General features: G+C 37.2%; 1 protein-coding gene across 4 annotated transcripts; it reads right to left on the reverse strand.

The window, feature by feature from the left end:
- Nucleotides 1-1,691: 1,691 nt before the first annotated feature.
- Nucleotides 1,692-20,197, reverse strand: C2H4orf47 (chromosome 2 C4orf47 homolog). Of its 4 annotated transcripts, XM_045984361.1 has the most exons (9): nucleotides 19,982-20,197; nucleotides 19,537-19,781; nucleotides 17,151-17,331; nucleotides 15,354-15,573; nucleotides 14,239-14,376; nucleotides 14,064-14,139; nucleotides 10,520-10,699; nucleotides 4,242-4,411; nucleotides 1,692-1,931 (listed from the first exon to the last, which is right to left on the reverse strand). In XM_045984361.1, exons 3-9 carry the CDS (start codon nucleotides 17,248-17,250, stop codon nucleotides 1,883-1,885), a joined length of 933 nt encoding a protein of 310 aa, XP_045840317.1. In that variant the 5' UTR covers nucleotides 17,251-17,331; nucleotides 19,537-19,781; nucleotides 19,982-20,197; the 3' UTR covers nucleotides 1,692-1,882. The 4 variants fall into 4 exon arrangements, with proteins under 4 accessions (XP_045840317.1, XP_045840307.1, XP_045840300.1 ...); XM_045984351.1 differs by lacking the exon at nucleotides 19,537-19,781 and having other exon boundaries at nucleotides 17,151-17,328; XM_045984344.1 differs by lacking the exon at nucleotides 19,537-19,781.
- Nucleotides 20,198-20,449: the final 252 nt, after the last annotated feature.

Here is a 20,449-nt window from a genome sequence, read left to right on the forward strand (position 1 = left end):
CTTTGGGTCACATTATATCCTTGATAATGTCTTTAAGATGTTCAATCTACACCGGACTTTGCATAGGAAATAAAGGTTTTAAATATTCTTTCAGAAAAAAGTAAATAGTATGAGATATAAAAATAAATAAATATAAAAAATAAAATAAATGAGATATAAAAATAAATAAATATTTAAAATAAAATGAGATATAAAAATGAATAAATAAATATATATATATGAGACATTCCCCCCAAAGTACGTATGTATGTGTACACATATGTGTGTGTGTGTGTGTGTGTGTGTATGTAATAGATACATATTACAACAGTAAAAATTTTCTATACCATCTGTAATCCTTTTAAAAGCCAGATATATCTGAATTGACATAAATCTCCTCCCTGGGAAAAAAAAAAAAAAGCAGGTTGAAAAAAAGAGTACTGCAGCCGGTATATATTCTGATTTCCAGCTCTGAGAAGTCTAGAATGTCAAAGGAACAAGTACTAAAGAAATCATCATGGACCAAAAATAACTTCCGCAGGGGCGCCTGGGTGGCTCAGTGGGTTAAAGCCTCTGCCTTCGGTTCAGGTCATGATCTCAGGGTCCTGGGATCGAGCCCTGCATCGGGCTCTCTGCTTAGCAGGGAGCCTGCTTCCCCCTCGCTCTCTGCCAGCTTGTGATCTCTCTCTCTGTCAAATAAATAAATCTTTAAAAAAAAAAAAGCTTCCCCAATTAATAGATATTGTAATTTTAATTACATTAATAGATATTGTAAATTTCCCTTTTTAAATACTACCACCATCACCCCCAATTGAATAAGGATTGTTAATAAAGACCTTACTGTAAATAACAGTATGTCTGTAAATCATATCTTTTAAGAACAGGTATTTTTAAAGTGGTAGGGCAAATGAAAAAGAGATAATCCAGAAACAAGAGAATAAGACCTAGAGGGAGATGTTCCAGGAGAGGCAGCTTTGGACAGCTACAAATGCACATGACAGGACACCAAAGACAAACTTCATCTATTTTTTTTTAAGATTTTATTTATTTATTTGACAGAGAGAGATCCAAAGTAGATAGAGAAGCAGGCAGGGGTGGGAGGGAAGCAGGCTCCCTGCTGAGCAGGGAGCCCGATGCGGGACTCGATCCAAGAACCCCCAGATCATGACCTGAGCCGAAGGCAGCGGCTTAACCCACTGAGCCACCCAGGCGCCCCCAACTTCATCTATCTTGTAACTTTGTATTTTTGTAAGATACTCAACTAAAAGGACATTCCCCATTTTCCCTTCCTCCAACTCATCCTGGGGCTGCCACTGGCTAATATGAAGTTTTACACAGGCCATAAATAGAAGGCATGAAACCACATAAATGGAGACATTTGCCTCACTCTATAAAATATATCTGTACAATATGAGTGGATCCATATTTCTTTTTGATGTTAAGAATGTTAAAGATGCTTTAATGGGATGTGACACTTGGATAAACTGTCAATCCAATTTTCAGATACCTCCAAGAAGAAACACAAGGTAAGAAATTAATGTGCTCTTTCTATCCCACCAGCCCCAGGCTTCACCCTGGCTTTCCAAGCTTGCAATTCTTTAACATTAGGACTAAGCTTTCAAATGATAGACAACACTTTGGGATTTTATGGAAGGTCTAAGCATTATATTCTCCCCAGAACACATATCTAAACAAAGAGCAATAACCATATATTAAATTATTGACAAATACTGTTTATTTGTTACATAATAGTACTAAAACAAGGAAGAATATTAGAATTTCAGGCTTAAATATCTTTTAAATGTTTGAGATATGTCCCACATCTTATGTTTTTGCAAATGGTTAGCACTCGATAATGAATTATTGGTAGTCACAACCTAGAAAACTATTTGTCTTCCAGATGCTAATAGGACTGTACTGAAGCAGTCTTGTAGTTCTTCGTATTTAGTGCCCTAAAATTGGAAAATAAATGCACATTTAATTTTTTAGGTGCAGGTAATATCTGTACACTCTTATAAAAAAGTTTTGCAACAAAAAATGAATCATCCAAAACCAAACTCTTTCACCAGATTAAAAAGTGTCACTTAAAATATAAATTAAGAAGGAAAAATTGGTTTGGAGGACCAATTTTAAATACCACGCAGAGAGAATGCATGTGTGTGAGCAGGGGGAGCAGAAGGGCGGGCAGGGGAGGGGAGGCCAAAGGGAGAGAGAGAGAGAGAGAGTATCTTAAGCAGACACCAGCCTACAAATAAATAATTAGGGTAAGGGGTGCTTGGGTGGTTCAGTCAGTTGAGCATCTGACTTGATTTTGGCTGGTCATATGATCTTGGGGTTGTGGGATGGAGCCCTGCATCAGGCTCTACACTTGGTGCAGTCTGCTTGGGATTCTCTCCCCCACCTCCCTCTACCTTTCCCCCAACATGCAAGCTGTCTAAAATAAATAAATAAATAAAATCTTTAAATAAATAAATAAAACTGGGGTAAAAAAAAGCTAAAACTTGCTTTTGGATAATATTTACGATAATATAGAAAGTATCAATAAACTCAAAATTGCTAAACAGATGATAAACTTCTGATTATCCAAAAGAGCAATCAGTTATTCTTTTCTCTGCTACAAACATATTTATCATAGAACTTTCTCAGGTCTGTTCTATGGATAGAAAAGAACACTCAGGGGCGCCTGGGTGGCTCAGTGGGTTAAAACCTCTGCTTCAGCTCAGGTCATGGTCCCAGGCTCCTGGGATTGAGCCCCGTGTCCGGCTCTCTGCTCAGCAGGGAGCCTGCTTCCCCCTCTCTCTCTGCCTGCCTCTCTGCCTACTTGTGATCTCTCTCTCTGTGTCAAACAGATAAAATCTTAAAAAAAAAAAAAAGAAAGAAAAAGAAAAGAACACTCAGAAAACCTGCAACTGCCCCCGTTCCCCCACCCCCACAAAAAAAATCCCATCTATTTGAAGGTAAGTGTGGTGAAGAAAATTTTAATTTTACCCTCTGCTTCTGTATTACATAGAGAAGAGTTGGGCAGAGTACTGATAGATAAGAGGCTTGCCGAAGGATGAAGATCAAAAGACATGAGAAAAAGACTCCACATATTCCCATATCCACCAACTGGTCCCTTAGAATATTATGCCTTTAGACAACAGATTACATAAATAATGATGAGCAGTCTTATTTTGGGGATAGGATAGTAAGATTTATATTATAATCACTGCTCACAAGTGATACAGATGTACTGAGATATTTTAATAAAAGGAAAGAATATGAATTTGGTGTCCTTTACCTAATCTAGTGTATGGTTACACTTAAGTTAGAAATATGTAAATTAGCTTAATGTGTAATAAAACTTTTTCAGTGAATGGATAGAAAGGTAATCAAATCAATTCTTCCACTTATTCATGATCTTGGACACAAACAAAGAAGGAATGATGGATTGTCCTTTTCTAATTTACATTTTTTTTTAAAGATTTTATTTATTTATTTGACAGAGAGAGAGATCACAAGTAGGCAGAGAGGCAGGCAGAGAGAGAGGAGGAAGCAGGCTCCCCGCGGAGCAGAGAGCCCGATGCGGGGCTCGATCCCAGCACCCTGAGATCATGACCCGAGCCGAAGGCAGCGGCTTAATCCACCGAGCCACCCAGGCGCCCCTAATTTACATTTTTAAATCCTGAGAACTTTTTTCCAGTTTTGAGAGTGCTCAAACCTTGGGTAAAATTGAACTTTTAAGATACTCTAATTAAATATACCTTTCTTTAAAATATTATAAAGTGATGCTGATAATATTTTAAATGATAGCTTTTTTAACTAACCAAAATATTTCCTAGAAGATTTCATAAAAGATTATTTCAAACTTAAGAAGTCTTAAGTGTCACTAGAATTCCTCATAATTACTGAGAGCCTGAAGCTCACATAAAGATGATAATTTAACAAAGATCAAAAACAGCCCTTGAAAAACAATATTAACCTGTACTGCTAACTGAACTATAAATATCTAAACAGCCTCAAACTACTCATAAGATATTACAGATCTGTTTAAAAATTATGAACAGAATAGTTTATACAGATAAATTGGGCTTTTTCAATTAGAAATTTCAGGATGTGGGAGAAAACTTCTACAAGGGAGAGCTTCTACATAAAAGGAGCTGAGATTTTCAAAGACACCCAGATATGTCATTGTTTAAAGTATGTATAAATAAGAGATATTAGGGATCAAAAAGTCAAAAACAATTCTTCTTAGTTTACAGGCTAAGATAACATATTACTACCTTTTGACATTCAAAGTCATTATACTTTCAACCGGTCTGCTCTTTGGTCCACCTGGTGGGTGGAAAATCTTAGCATCTTTGCTGGAAATCTGGGTTGCCAATTTAACCACATAAGGGTCAGCAGAATGTGAAGGGTAAGGGTCAAATGTTCCCGCTTTCATTCCACCAGCCTACAAATAAAAATGAGACAACCTAATGTAGTTTTGTAAACTGCTTCTAACAAAATTAGTTTTGGGGAAGTTCACATATATTTGTGTATTGTCTACAGATTTGGTTTTATTTAAAGAAAGTTGTTTATACAGACATACCTCAGAGATTTTGCAGGTTCAGTTTAAGACAATTGCAATGAAATGAATACCACAAAAAGCAAGTTAAATGATTTTTTTGGTTTCTCAGTACATTTAAAGTTATATTCACACTATGCTAGAGTCTATTAACTGTGTAATAGGATAGTGTCAAAAAGAACAATGCACATACCTTAATTTAAAAATGCTTTACTACTAAAAGCAAAAAATACTAAACATCATTTGAGCTTTCAGTGAATCATTCTTTTTTGCTGATGGAAGTTCTTGTCTTGATGCTAATGGTTGCTTACTGACCAGGTAGTGACTGCTGAAGGTTAGTGTGGCAATTTCTTAAAATAAGACAATCAAGTTTGCCATGTTGATTGACTCTTCCTCTCATGAATGATTTCCCTGTAATATGCAACCTGCTTGACAATGTCTTACCCACAGCAGAGAACTTCTTTCAAATTGGAGTCGATCCTCTCAAACCCTGCTGCTGCTTTATCAACTAAGTTTATGTCATATTCTAAATCCTTTGTTGTCATTTCAACAATCTTCACAGTATCTTCATCAGGAGTAGATGCCAACTTAAGAAACCACTTTCTTTGCTCAGACATAAGAAGCAACCCCTCCTCCATTAAACTTTGATCATGAGATGGTAGCAGATCAGTCCCATCTTCGGGCTCCTCTTCTGATTCCAGTTTTCTTGCTGTTTCCACCACATCTGCATTCCTTCCTCCACTGAAGTCTGAACGCCTCAAAGTCATCCATGAGGGTTGGAATCAACCTCCGGACTGTTAATGTTGATATTTTGAACTCTTCCCATGAATTATCGATATTCTTTTTTTGGGGGGGGGGCTTTGAAAAAAACTATTTATTTTTATTTCTTTTCAGCGTAAGAGTATTCATTGTTTTTGCACCACACCCAGTGCTCCATGCAATACGTGCCCTCCCTATTACCCACCACCTGGTTCCCCCAGCCTCCCACCCCCCGCCCCTTCAAAACCCTCAGGTTGTTTTTCAGAGTCCATAGTCTCTTATGGTTCACCTCCCCTTCCACTTTCCCTCAACTCCCTCTCTTCTCCATCTCCCCATGTTATCAATATTCTTAATAGCATCTAGAATGGTAAATCCCTTTCCAGAAGGCTTTCAAGTGACTTTGCCCAGATCCATCAGAGGGGTCACTATCTACAACAGCTCTAGCCTTATGATACGTATTTCTTAAATCATAAGACTTGAAAGTTGAATTTATTCCATGATCCATGGGCTGCTGAATAGATGTGTTAACAAGCATGAAAACAACAAATCTCATTGTATATTGCCATCACTCTTGGGTGACCGAGGTATTGTCAATAATCAGTAATATTTTGAATCTTTTTTTTTTTTTTTCTGAGCCGTAGGTCTCAACTGTAGGCTTAAAATATTCAGTAAATCCTGTCATAAACAAATGTGCCGTCATCCAGGCTTTGTTGTTCCCTTTACAGAACACAGACAGAGTAGATTTATCATACTTCTTAAGGATGCTACAATTTTGGTTATGGTAAGTGAGCACTGGATTCAACTTAAAGCCACCAGCTGCGTTAGCCCCTAACAAGAGAGCCAGCCTGTCCTTTGTAGCTTTGAAGCCAGGCCGTGAACTCTCCTCTCTAGTTCTTGAAGTCATAGATGGTATCTTCTTCCAATAAAAGGCTGTTTCATCTACATTAAAAATCTGTTGTTGAGTGTAGCCACCATCATGAATTCTCTTAGCTAGGTCTTCTTAGCTGTAACTTGCTGCAGCCGTATCAGCACGTGTCGCTTTACCCTACGCTTTACGTTACGGAGATGGCTTCCTTCCTTAAACCTCACGGACCAACTTCAGCTAGCTTCAACTTTTCTTCTGCAGCTTCTTTACTTCTCTCAGCCTTCATAGAAGAGAGGTGGGGCCTTGCTTTGGCCTAAGTAAATGTTGAGGCAGCCTTGATCTTCTAACCACTAAAACTTTCTCCATCAGCAAGAAGCTGGTTTTGCTTCCTTATCATTCATGTGTACTGCAGTAGCACTTTAAATTTCCTTCAAGAACTGTTCCTTTACATTCACAACTTGAGTAACTGTTTGGCACAATATTCCTAAGCTTTCAGCCTATCTCTGCTCTCAATATGTCCTAATCATTTCTAGCATGTGATTTAAAGTGAGACATGCAGGGCACCTGGGTGGCTCTGTCCATTAAGCTTCCGACTCTTGATTTTGGCTCCCGCCACGATCTCAGGTTCATGAGATTGAGCCTCTCAGAGGGCTCTGCACTCAGCAAGTCTGTTTGAGATACTCTCTCCCTCTCTCCTCTGCCCCTTCTCTCTCCACCTCTGTCTCTTTCTCCCTCTCTAAAAAAAAGAATAAAGTGACACGTGCAACTCCTCCTCTCACATGAACACTACTGTAGGGTTATTAATTGGCCTAATCTCAATACTGCTGGTTCTCAGGGAAGGGGGAATCCCAAGGGAGAATGGCCAGTCCGTGGAGCAGTCAGAACACACAACATTGATTAGTTAAGTTCACCATCTTACATAGGCAGTATTTCTGTTACCCGCCCCCCGCCAAACAATGACAATAGTAACAGCAAAGATCACATTGATCACAGATCACCATAACAAATATAATAATAGTAAAGGAGTTCAACATATTGCAAGAATTATTAAAATGTGACACAGAGACACAAAGTAAGCAAATACTGTTGGGAAAATGGTGTCAATAAACTTGCTCAAAACAGGATTGCCACAAACCTGCAATTTGTTAAAAAAACAAAAACAAAAAAAACACAGTATCTGTGAAGCACAGTAAAGCAAAGCCCAATAAAACTAAGTTTGCCTGTACTGTTCAAATACCAGCAGTCTCCCTGCCGCCAATTTTATGGGGCAAGACACTGTAATTTCCAAGAGTTCTCTATTAAAATGCAAATGTTTACAAAAACGTAATATTCCAAACTCCTGTCAAGTATTAATATTTTAGTAAGAGTTTACCAGATCAGGCTATCATCTAGTTAAGGAGTGAACCTATTACTGAGGGAATAAGACTTAGGTCAACTATATTTTGATACAGAAAGGAGTAGGGGGTTCGGAACCAGAGGATGCTCAGAGAAGAGGCCAAAGGTAATATCTGTCCAACTGGGAGGCTGACATAACATTAGTTTATTAAATATCAGTCAATGATGAAAAAGATATAAAAAATAAAAACTTTAAAAAATAAGGAATAGTACATAGGAACAGAAAGGAAGAGGAAGATGTGATCTATTTCATACTTTTTTATAGTCTACTAAGAGAAGTCAATCAAAATTATTTTTTGACCTGTGCATAAAAGAAATAATTGCCTTGACTTTTTAAGCTGATTTGCCACAATTTTAATCTTTTTATTATATATAGCTACTAAGAAAACTCTACAGAATCATAATAACCATTTATGTAGGCATTCTTTATCTTACAGTATCTAAGCCAAGTATACATGAGAATTAAATTAAAAGATATAATTGTAATTTTTCAAGTTTTCCACTTGAGGACACATAAATTGTTTTGAATCTATGCTAGCATCTACTCATAACAAAACAGATCAAAGCATACAAAAAAATGGACAGACCAGTTACACTTGAAGTTATTGATGCAAAAATACTTAAAATATTAACAAATAAAATAAACTAGTACACTTAAAGATTAATACAACATGGCTAAGTGGGATTCATCCCTAGAAATCTATTATTATTATTCACCTTATAACAAGTCAAAGAGAGAAAAAAATAGTCTAAGTAGATTACACCAAAACATTCAATATAATTCTACATACATTCCTGATTTATCCCTATTTTTGTCATCTATAAATATGGAACACTAGAAAAAATTCAAGTAATTCAGTAAACTCAAGAGTAAGGCAAAGGATGGCCACCACTGCTAACCTAAGCTATTGGACAAGAACATGACTTAAGAGCTATAATTACTGGAAAGGAAGGAGCAAAATTATTTGCAGATAATGTAAACATATATCTGAAAATCTAAAGAGAATCAAGTAATACCCATCAGAACATAAGAAAACTTAATGAAATAGTCAATTATCAAACGTTTTTATAAAGATAAATTATATACGGGAATATATGGTGGGAAAAAATGTTGACTAGAGGGGTGCCTGGGTGGCTCAATGGGTTAAAGCCTCTGCCTTCAGCTCAGGTCATGATCCCAGGGTCCTGGGATCGAGCCCCGCATCGGGCTCTCTGCTCAGCGGGGAGCCTGCTTTTCCCTCTCGGGTCTCTCTCTGCCTGCCTCTCTGCCTGCTTGTAATCTCTGTCTGTCAAATGAATAAATAAAATCTTTAAAAAAAAAATATTGACTAGAGCCTTTAAATACAATAAAATACAAGGTATATAAATCTGTGTGAAGTAAAATATAGAATTCTACAAGGTAACTAAAGGTTTTTATAAGTAATTTATTTCTAGATGAGAAGATTCAAATCATAAATATGCTAATACATCCAAAAATCTGAAGATTTAACTTTTTTAGCAAAATACCAAACATCTTCTTTCTTCCCAAAACTTTAGAAAATAACCTCAATGTTCTAGAGAATAAATGTGGGAGAAAAGCCAATGTAATTTTTTTAAAGAGTAACAAGAAGGAACTAGACTATCCCAAATTAAAATGCAATAGTAATTAAAAGTAGCTTGGTATAGGTAGAAATAAACATCAAACAAAATGGAAATTGAAGGGGAAAATGGGAATTTTGACTTGACGAGGGTGCCATTTCAAAGCAGTGGTATTAAAAATTATTCTATCAGTGATATTAGGAACTACTGGCTTTTTAAAAAAACAATTTTCTTGAAGTCTAATTTACATACAGTAAACTGTACCCATTTAAAGTTACAATTCTATGACTTTTGAGAATTGTATATACCCTTGAAAACATGACTGCAATCAAGATACAGAGCACACCCTCCCCCAAAGTTTCCCCCTGCCTTAAAAACTGGATTTTGAGGGGCACCTGCATGGCTCAGTAAGTTAAGTGGTTAAGCGACTGCCTTCAGCTCAGGTCATGATCCCAAGACCCTGAGATCAAGCCTGGTTCCCTGCTCAGCGAGGAGTCTGCTTTTCCCTGTCCCTCTGGCCCTCCCTCCACTTGCACACACTCTTTCCCTCTCAAATAAATAAATAAAATCTCTGAGGGGAAAAAAGAAACCCTGGATTTTGAGAAAGACAAAACCTGAATCCTTACCTTGCTCAAGTCAAAACATATTTTAAATGAAGATTTAAATGCAAAAGTGTAACACTAATAGAAGGAATCAAAAATGTATTATTTCTATAATATTGGTGGTAAGGAAAGTGATTCTGAGAATGATATAAAACTCAGCACAAGAATCGATAAATTTGACCACTTCGAATTATCAAATTTTCGAATAGCACAAAATACCATAAATAAAGTCAAAGATTCAACAGACTAAAAGAAATTACTTTCAACACAAATGACAAAATATCATTAACATACTAAAAGATCTTATAAATCAATATGAAAAAGACAAATATCCCAGTAGAAAATCTGCAGGGAAATGAACAGGCAATGCACAGAATACTAAGGTTTATAAACTATAAGAAGCATTTTTCTTTTTATTCACACTTGTAAACCTCAGCAGAGTAGGAAAGAATTCACTTTAATCACCATTTCACAAACTAAAAGATGGTCTGGATTTTCATGGTTTTGTGAATAACTATGCTTAAAATCTAGAGAGGCACTGAGAAAATTCATTGTAAACTGAAATACACTTAAAGTGATAATTATTTGAAGAACTCCATTATTCCCTATACTAGCCAGGCTTTGTGACTTTTCATAATTTTGTTAAAATAAATTTCACAATTCCTACTATGAATAATAAGAATGTGAATAATAAACAGAAGTTTATTATTTACATGGCTAATAAAATGATTTGACAGAAAGAAGCAACAGTTCTTTATAATGTGTAAAATTTCTATTAAAATTTTTTAAACTTACCTTTTTACCTGGAGAAGAAGGCTTAAAGGGCTGTGAAAGTAATTCTTTCTTCTCTGTTTTTTTAACTGGTGGTAAAGTTTTCTCAAACGAATAAGGATTGGTATCAAAATATTCCCTTGGGTAAAGGTTTAACTTGAAAGGTGTTCCTTTAACTAAACGGTGGTGTTCTTCATTCTCCTTCTGTAAATCAGAGTTTGAAATTATGTAACAAATTATTCAAATTAGCAATAAGTTACACTTTTCTTTTATATTTTAAAACAAGCATTTAGATTTTTAAAATATATACTGCTAGGTTCACTTTAAAACATTTATTTGTTATGTTTTGTTTCTATGATACAAAAGATACCACCTCTTCCACACCACAGTGGTGAGGATAACCTTTCAATTTATTCTTTTGGGCAGTGTTTCTCAAGTTTTAGTTTTTATAGGAAATTCTTGATAATTTATTTAAAATACAAATTACAAGCTCTTCTCAAAGATTTCTGATCCTCTTGGTCTGCTAGACGAACCTCAAATTTGTAGTTTTATCAGTCACCCCAGGTGATGCTGATGCAGGTGCCATAAAGCAATGCTTTAAAGATCACCTTTAGCTAGAATATTGTGTTTGTTTTACCAGCCCCTGCCCTACAGTATTCAGTTGAGTACAAATCAGCAAATATTATGTGAGTAAACAGGGGGTGCCTGGGTGGCTCAGTGGGTTAAGCCTCTGCCTTCAGCTCAGGTCCTGATCTCAGGGTCCTGGGATCAAGCCCTGCATCAGGCTCTCTGCTTGGTGGGGAGCCTGCTTCCTCCTCTCTCTCTGCCTACCTCTCTGCCTATTTGTGATCTGTCTGTCAAATAAATAAATAAAATCTTTTAAAAAATTATATATGTGCGTAAACTACTCAAAGGCAAAAAAGAACCACCTAAAAAGACTAGAGGTAACAGTGCCTGGCTCTGCCACAGGGCTGGCAACAGTTCTGGTTCCATCAGCAATACTGGAAAACATGGCTGCCAGGGCATGGCGTAGAGCACACAGAAAGGGGTGATCTCAGTAGCAGGGATAATTAGCCCTAGATTGGGCATTGCTCCTATCCGACCTAACAAATCTTAAAAGTGAGACCTGAAAAAAATCCAACAGTTTCCAAGTCATTTCACTGCATCCCAGAACAAAGCCCAAGAATTTTTATAAGAAAATATACAGCACTCAACAAAGTAAATGTCACAGTGCCTGACATTCAATCAAAAATCACTAATAATACAAAGTAGAAAAATATAACCTCAAAGAAGAAAAAGCAGTAATTCAAAATTCAAGAACTGACATAGATATTAGAATTAACAGAAAAGGAAATTGAAATAATAACCAAACTGTATACTAACTATAGTGACATATAAGATATATTAAAAAAAAAAAAAAAGATCAAGTAGAACTTCTGGAGAGCAAAAACACAATGTGTGAGATTAGAAATACACACGTGAAAGTATACCAGACCTTGCAGAAGAATAGATTAGTGACCTTAAGGACACAGAAAAAGAAACAATTCAAAATAAAATACAGAAAAGGATAAAGAGAAGTAAAACAAACAAAAGCAAACAGAGCACTGATAATCTTTGGGACAATTTCAAGAGATCTAATGCATATATAATAGGGGTCCCTGAGAGAGAAGAGAAAGAAAAAAGAACAGAAAAACTAACTGAAGAAATAATAGCTGAAAATATTCTAACTTGGATGAAAACTATAAACCCACAAACCCAAGAAGCTCAATAAACTCCAAGAACAAGAAGCAAGATGAAAACACTACCAAAGCACATCATAATCAAATTACTCAAACGAATAGCATACAAATCTTAAAAGTAGCCAGAGAAGTGAGGACAGTAAGTACATACAGAAGAAGAACAAAAATCAGCATGACAGCAGATTTCTTGTCAGAAACAAGCAAGAATGCAACAGGGTAATCTCTTTAAAATTCTAAAAAAATATGTAAAATTTCTGACTTATAAATAATAAGTTCTGAAAATAAGAACAGAACTTTACTATTAGGAGAGAAAAGTATTTTATGCACATAAAGTTTAGGATAAAAGACTAATTACTGGAGCGCCCTAGGGGCTCAGTCGGTTGGTGACTGCCTTCGGCTCAGGTCATGATCCCAGGGACCTGGGACTGAGTCCTGAGTTGGGCTCCCTGCTCAGTGCGAAGTCTGCTTATCCCTTCCCCTTCTCCCTGTTCGTGCTGTCTCTCTCTCAAATACATAAATAAAATCTTTAAAAAAAAAAAAAGACTATTGAGTCACTGATAAAACTGCCTTGCGTATTTTTATATGTGTTATTACTATTCCTACAGATGAAAAGTAGCTTATACATAATTTTGTAATAATCCATACATAGCAACAAAGATGCTCGTTAAATAACCAAGGTTTCTGCCCAGTTTAATAGAAAACTTTTCCTGGGTTTGGATACACCCTTTTGCAAAAATGGCCACTATCTTTCTATCTCATGGCCCTACTGCTGCTTAAAGTCACCACGGAAAAATTGTTGAAGACTTCATGCCTAAAACAACAACAACAAAACTAATAAAATGTTGCCATTTAAGTTCTATTGTTCAATGTCCAAATGAATTTGACTCTTTATTAATGCCAGTTTCCTCTAAGTTATATTGAAATTGTTAAATTATGTTGATACTGCTCCAAAATTTATAAGGTTTCCCCTACTCATTCCCATGTAGGCTTTGTCTATATAAGTAACTATGTTTCATTCAAAGTCAAATATTATATAAAATGAGTGTAGAGGCATATACCAGTACATTTAGCTTTTATTTCTATCATTAAATAGAGTACTTTCCACCCATCCTATCATTCTCTCTTTTCTGTAGGTATTCATCCATTCTCTGCCTTCAACCTTCTCCTTTCTCCCTATTACTCTTGCATTGCATTCATTGATCATAATGGCTCGACTAGGCCACAGGTCCTACCACTACTGCATTAGCCACAAGATACTAGGTGTGGTGGGAATATGGCTAAGGGTTGGGACATGGCTCTTCTACGCAAAATAGGACATAGGTGATCAGGCCAAGTTAACTGAAGTCTCATAGCTAGTTGAGAGAGATATAAGGTAGATGTGGTAAACTATACCAGCAGATAAAAGCTCATCCTGGGGGGCGCCTGGGTGGCTCAGCGGGTTAAAAGCCTCTGCCTTCAGCTCAGGTCATGATCCCAGGGTCCTGGGATCGAGCCCCGCATCGGGCTCTCTGCTTGGCTGGGAGCCTGCTTCCTCCTCTCTCTCTCTCTGCCTGCCTCTCTGCCTACTTGTGATCTCTATCTGTCAAATAAATAAATCTTTAAAAAAAAAAAAAAAAAAAAGCTCATCCTGGGAAGAGTGAGGAGATATATAGCAAGATATGGATATCCAGTATCAAAAAGGCAAAATTATCATAAATCCTAAGTATCAGTCTACCATTGCCCTAGTAAAACAAACACCGATAAAATAAAACAATGCAAAATTGGATCACAAATGAGTTCTCTAGGTCAACCAAGAAAGACTGAAGAAAGTTAAAAATAGATTATTTTACCTTATAATTTAGTTTCGGTGCATCGTAGAAATCAGCAGAGTGTGAGAGCTGCTTACCAATGGTAATATTTGCATAGCTAAGGAAGGAAATTAAGTAATGGTGATTTTAGGAGTCAGAAATTTAAAATGTTTTTAAGTTCAAAACAAATGATATGAAAGTATGAGAAACATCTTACCCATATCCAGTTCCTTTCTTTCCTGGGTTCGTGTATAAATTCTTTCCAGGTGCCTCATATTTTTCTCTGGGTTTTGACTGTGCACTGAAGAATGGCACGGGACCGCCTAGTGTGCCATAGTAGCTTCCCAAACCACATCTTAAATACAGTTTTTTTTAAAAGGAGGCAAATGAATACAGCAAATTTTGTTATACATATTCGATCACAATTTATTTAAAAATGACTGAAAAAGGAACAAAACATATGCAGTGGAACTGACACTTGCCTAACTTTGGTAAGAAAAAGGCAACCACCATTATTAGTTTTTAATTTCTCCCGCTTTCCAAAGTCACAAATTTGCAGATGAGATAATGTTTTTATTTTTTATGCTTATTTCTAATGTTCCATAGAAACAAGATTTCATAATCTCTAGGAAGTAACAATAGTTTCCATTAATTCAGAAGGTTGCAGCTTGACTAACCTCAAAGAAATAGCACAATTAAGCACAAAGTTGGCCTTCAACGAATGCTCATCACAAATTCTACAGTCAACATTGGAGTGTGCATTAACATCACATCATAAAGCTCAGCTATATAATATGATATAAAAGACTACATGATTTTCTTTGTTTAGTGGTTTAAAGAAAAAAAATGGACCTTTCACATTGACAACTGTCACAACTAAAATACTGTTAAACTCCATGCGTGTATCTTCACCATGATTTTTGAATAACATGTCTTCATAAATTATCTTCTTCATCAAAAAAGGCTTCTCTTAATTTTATAATTTTTAATGTATACATTTTAAAAGTTTTTACAAAGAAAAAAAAAGAGTAAAGGGCACAGATGACCCAAGACAGTGTTTTCAAACAAGTGTATTTGCATTATTTAGCCGGCTTTTATTACATGAACTAATAGAGAGCAATGACAATCAAAAATGTAATGAGATGAGGATCTACTTAATCAGAACTACCTGTCAACCTGTATTACCCAATATAACTGTCTCCACCTCCAAGACAAGTTTAAAAGTTTAAAAAATGAATCATACTTCTTAATTCCTCCAGAAAAATATCCAATTTGGGCTAGAGTAGAGAAAGGGATAGGAGATGTATTTATGACTTTTCCCCAAACACTTACGGCTTTTTATCTCCACTACTAGGGAGGAAGGCTTTGCCTAGATTTTTTTTGGCTTCTTCCATCATATGCCGTCTCCTCACTTGGTTCAGACTTACATAGCCTTCACCTTCAAATATCCTTACAAAATGGGGATCAAAATAACCTGCCTGGAGATTCGACATTTCTTTGGATCCCCCAGGTAGCATCTGTTTATTTTTGCTTGCAGCCTCATTAAAAGGTCCTTTAAAAATAAATTAGGAATATCATAATTTTGAGCTCACTAATAATTAAAGAACATGAAAAATAACTGAGAAAAGTTTTGAACTGTGGGATTGGGCCCTGTGAGTTTTGAGCTCTAAATGCTGTCTCGAAAAGTTCACTGAAAGCTCTGTGTTACAGAGTACATTGACAATAAGACCTAAGAGGTTTCCATTAAATCATTTTACTAATTAGGTCCTGGTTATAGACTCTGAATTTTAGAGCTGAAAAAGACCCTGAAAATCATTTAATCCAATGTTTCCCCATCCATAAACTAGAAAACACTGTGTGAGATTATCAGTAAGTACATGGGTGGAGGGGTGCGGGGGGTTTAGGTTGAATGGAAAGGTGTTCCATACTCAAACTGAGACAATGTCCCTCCTGGATACATACTCAACACACATGAGGTTTATACTCACTAAAAGACGTGAACAAGAATTTTCTTAGCTGTTTCATTCATAATAGTAAAAAACAAGTAACTACTCAAATGTGCATCAACAGGAGAGCAGATAAATAAATGTGATATATTTATACAACGAAATAGTAGTAGCCCAGCAATTTTTTAAAAGGCTGTTTTTATAACAGCCTTTTAACAAAAGCCTTATTTATTTACATTTAGATCTTCTTTTATAATTTAGACCTAGGAGCCCTCAATTTGGGAAGTCCTTCAGTAATGTGAAAAATCTTTTGAAGTGCAAACAAATCCTTAAATCAGCAAGTTATTTAAATATAAGTTTGTATAACTGGTTTTTTAATTGAAATTTTTGAAAAGGTAATATATTCACATAGTTCCAAATTCAATAACATGTTTTTACAATAAATTTTCCTCCCACACTCGTACATCCATTTCCTCTCCCACAGGAAATCATGGTATTTTGTTTTCCAGAGAATGTTTAAACATGTCTCAATGAATATTTTCATTTACTTTTCCATCTTTGATGCTTAGTAAAATATATAATAAACAATTCTGCACCTTGATTTTTTTTTATTTAACAATATAGCTTGGAGATGTTTCATGTCAGTGTATTCTTTTCTAACAAGAGTCAGTGAATAACCAAAAATTTAACTGAGTCATTTAAAATGTTTATTTACTTTAGCTCTTTATTATTTATGACTTTTCTAAAAATCCCTCAGCTATTCACTTAGTATTTTACTTTTCAGGAAAGTAAGTCATGTATGGTCTTTTGGCATGCAAATGTAAATGCTGCTTGCATAAGAGAGTGTCCCATCCGAGAAACCATAAGCTAAAAACAAATTATTCTGCACCTTCAGAAAGAAGTAAAATTACCTAGGACAGAGAATAAACAAAGGAAGGGTATCCCAGTGAAAGGAGCTTCCTGTTCTTATAAAATTAAGTTCTCTCTTAACGCTATTGAAATTTTACAATTTTATTCAACTTTAAACTTAATGCTCTAAAATATAGAACGTTAAAAAATACCATTTAAAAATATTAAACCCCAGTGCTCGCTTCGGCAGCACATATACTAAAAAATATTAAACCCCAAATTTCATATAGTAAATACCCACTATTAGGCTGTAAAGAAAACCAGATATACTTACGATTAAATGATGACACATATTTATCACCAACAGTAACATATTCCATCTCACTGAAGAGACCAATCCTCTCCATATCCGTTTTCCCTCCTTCCACAGGCATGGTTCCTTCTTGTGGTGGTATTCTCTATATTGACAACTTCAGAGGGTTCACTATGGTTATTTCTTTTATAACAAAACCCTACTTTATGTTGAAAAATACAGGGAAAAAAGTCCAGGGAAAAGGCAATTATTAAATTTCAGTCAATGGGGCGCCTGGATGGCTTAGTGGGTTAAAGCCTCTGCTTTCGGCTCAGGTCATGATCCCAGGATTCTGGAATCGAGCCCCGCATCGGGCTTTCTGCTCCGCAGAGAGCCTGCTTCCTCCTCTCTCTCTGTCTCCCTGCCTACTTGTGATCCCTGTCTGTCAAATAAATAAAATCTTTTAAAAAATAAATAAATTTCAGTCCAAATTACTTGCAGTCTGGGAATTAGCATTCACTGTAAAACAATGGTCCCAAACTATGTGGGGGAAAGAATCTACTTTGTGGGGCTAAAGGGGAATGATAGCATTCAAAATTATGACCATGAACCCTTCCCTGCATTCTCTGGGTGATGTATCCACAAATTAGGAACAAATGTGTATGACAGCATCAGTCACATTGCCATTCATCTGTTGTAAATTATAAAATTGTTACTGTATAGTATAGTACAAATATTGTGTAAAAAACATCTTTCTTTTGAGAAGTTCAAAGTTTATTTAAAAATCAATTACATAAGGGGAGAGGGCACTTTCAGTTTAGATCAAATGATTTAAACATACTGCATTGTCTCTCATGTTGGAAATTACAACAGTTTTTCAGAATCCACAACACATACAGTCATTAGGTGTTATCCTATAGTTCTTTTCTCAACTTTAAATGAATACAAGAAATGTGTCACTGGCAAAATTAGTTCACAAAGGGGATTGATGGGAAAGGACAATTGTCTAGGCAAGATAAAAATTAAGAACAACAAAACAAATGATAATCCACAATGAATTAAGAGTATTTGTTAAAGGACAAACTGCAATTGTGAATTTTCTTTTGAAATACCACATTAAACATTCAAGTATTTATTTAGATTTTTTTTTAATTAAACATGTTCTGAAAGGGAAAACCAAGAGCTAAGGAATATTTGCTTCCATTTCATCATTACATATTTTTAAAATATATTTTTATTTATAAATGAATGTATATATAAGTGTATGTATATAAGTGTATTTATATACATCATTATATATTTTTAAATATATATTATTTTTAAAATGGTCTCCACATCTAGTGTGGAGCCCCAGAGGGGGGGGCTTGAACGCACTACCCTGGGATCAAGACCTGAGATGAGATCAAGAGTGGGTCACTTAACAGACTGAGCCACCACGGGACTCCCATAATATTTTTTTTTTAAGATTTTATTTATTTGACAGACAGAGATCACAAGTAGACAGAGGCAGGCAGAGAGAGAGAGGAGGAAGCAGGCTCCCTGCCGAGTAGAGAGCCCGATGCGGGGCTCGATCCCAGGAGCCTGGGATCATGACCTGAGCTGAAGGCAGAGGCTTTAACCCACTGAGCCACCCAGGTGCCCCCCATAATATTTTTTTAAGTACCAACTAGATGCACTGGGCATACATTACTTAATAAAACAGACACGGTTTATGCTTCCCAATTTATAATCCTCGGTAAGAACCTTTTGTCTTGAATTTCAGTGACACAGAACACACTTGCCTATTTGTAACTGTGGCTCATCTGAGCATCAACATTGCAAGGGCGCAAGATTCCGTTTAAACAAAAGCCTAAGAAGATATGCTTCCGTTACCCCCACCCCCCATTCCACCTCTTCCCCTGATCAGGTCTGTTTTAAAAGCAAACATCAGTCAGTAAGGATGTGCTACTTTCATTTGCGGCTTGTTTCAAAGCTCCATCCCACTGTCCAACCGCAAGGGCTTCCTGTGCTGTTTCACGGGCTCAAATTCTTTAAACGGCTCGCAAGGTCCGCTATCACCCACATCTGTCACCATGGGGGACCCCACTCCCTGGCACCTGGGCTCCATTGGACTTCTTTCAATTCTCAGATAAGGCTCGCTGCAGCCACAGGATCGTGGCACATGCTGTTTAGCTTCCTGCGAGTACTTCACCGTGCTGACTCCTTTAGTTCCCCCAGCTAACACTGATCCTTCGGGTTGTGTAGCTCATTGATCACTTCTTTAATTATCTAGCATGTACTTCCCTTCCCAAGCCCTCGCCATGGTTTATCTAACGGGTTATGAGTTCACGTACAACGTGTGGGAATCGTTTAATCAACAGCTGTTTTCCCCCACTAAACGGTTGGCTCCACGAAGGCAGACACCGGGGAGAGTCTGGTTCTTCATTACCCCAGTATTTCCAGCGTCTGCGCAGTGCCTGGCACACGACCCAGGGAGCCACAGAGGGAAAAAGGAAAGGGACAAAGTTCCGTCCTTGAATTCTCCCACCACTTAACTCTTACTGATCCACATTTACAGAATCGTTCGTTCATTCGACAAACACTTCGCAAACCCCTCCTCTGGGTGAAGCTCGAGGACAGAAGCTAGGAAAACATTTCAAAGGGCATGGATCCTGGCCCCGGGTTGCTCACAACCTAAGCCGGCGAGCACATAATGAAGTGTAACACAAGTTGACTTCGGCAAGTCCCTTAAGTTTCAAGCGCTAAGGAGAGGGGGCGGTGAAGGAGGGGCGGAAAACTGAAGCGACAGGAAAATGATTTCCCATTAAGGAAACAGGCTCGGAGTAGCTGGGCATCTAAAGGACAACACCCTGCGGACCCGAGGACCAAGTCACCTCTCGGAAGGACACCCCGTCCGACAGCCGACACCAGGCCGTCTGAGATCGGGTCCGGGTTAACTCAGCCGCTGGAGCGACAGGTGCCACGAGCCACGTCGCGCGAGCCCCTGCGCGCGACGCCTCCCTGCAAAGCGCCTCCGCACGCTCCGCGCACTTCTATATTGACCGCGGCCGCAGGTGTTTATTGTGACGCGTTGCCTCGGGCACGGGAGAACTCGTTTCTAAGTACGCTACGGAAGGATACGTGAAGAGTGCGAAGCGGAAGGAACGAATACACATAAAGACTTTAGAGTATGGGTAGAATGAAAAAGAATCAACCAATAGAATTTAGGGGGAAAGGCTTCTCTGCCCCTCCGCCCCAATATCCATCCGCGAGGAGCCGTGGTAAGGTCCGCCCCGTGACGTTGCTGCGGGGCATGTTGGGAGTTGTAGTTAGTCTTCCCAGGCGCCGCCCCTGGAAACGCC

The sequence above is a fragment of the Meles meles genome, chromosome 2, assembly GCF_922984935.1.
Source record: "Meles meles chromosome 2, mMelMel3.1 paternal haplotype, whole genome shotgun sequence".
Classification (NCBI taxonomy): domain Eukaryota; kingdom Metazoa; phylum Chordata; class Mammalia; order Carnivora; family Mustelidae; genus Meles; species Meles meles.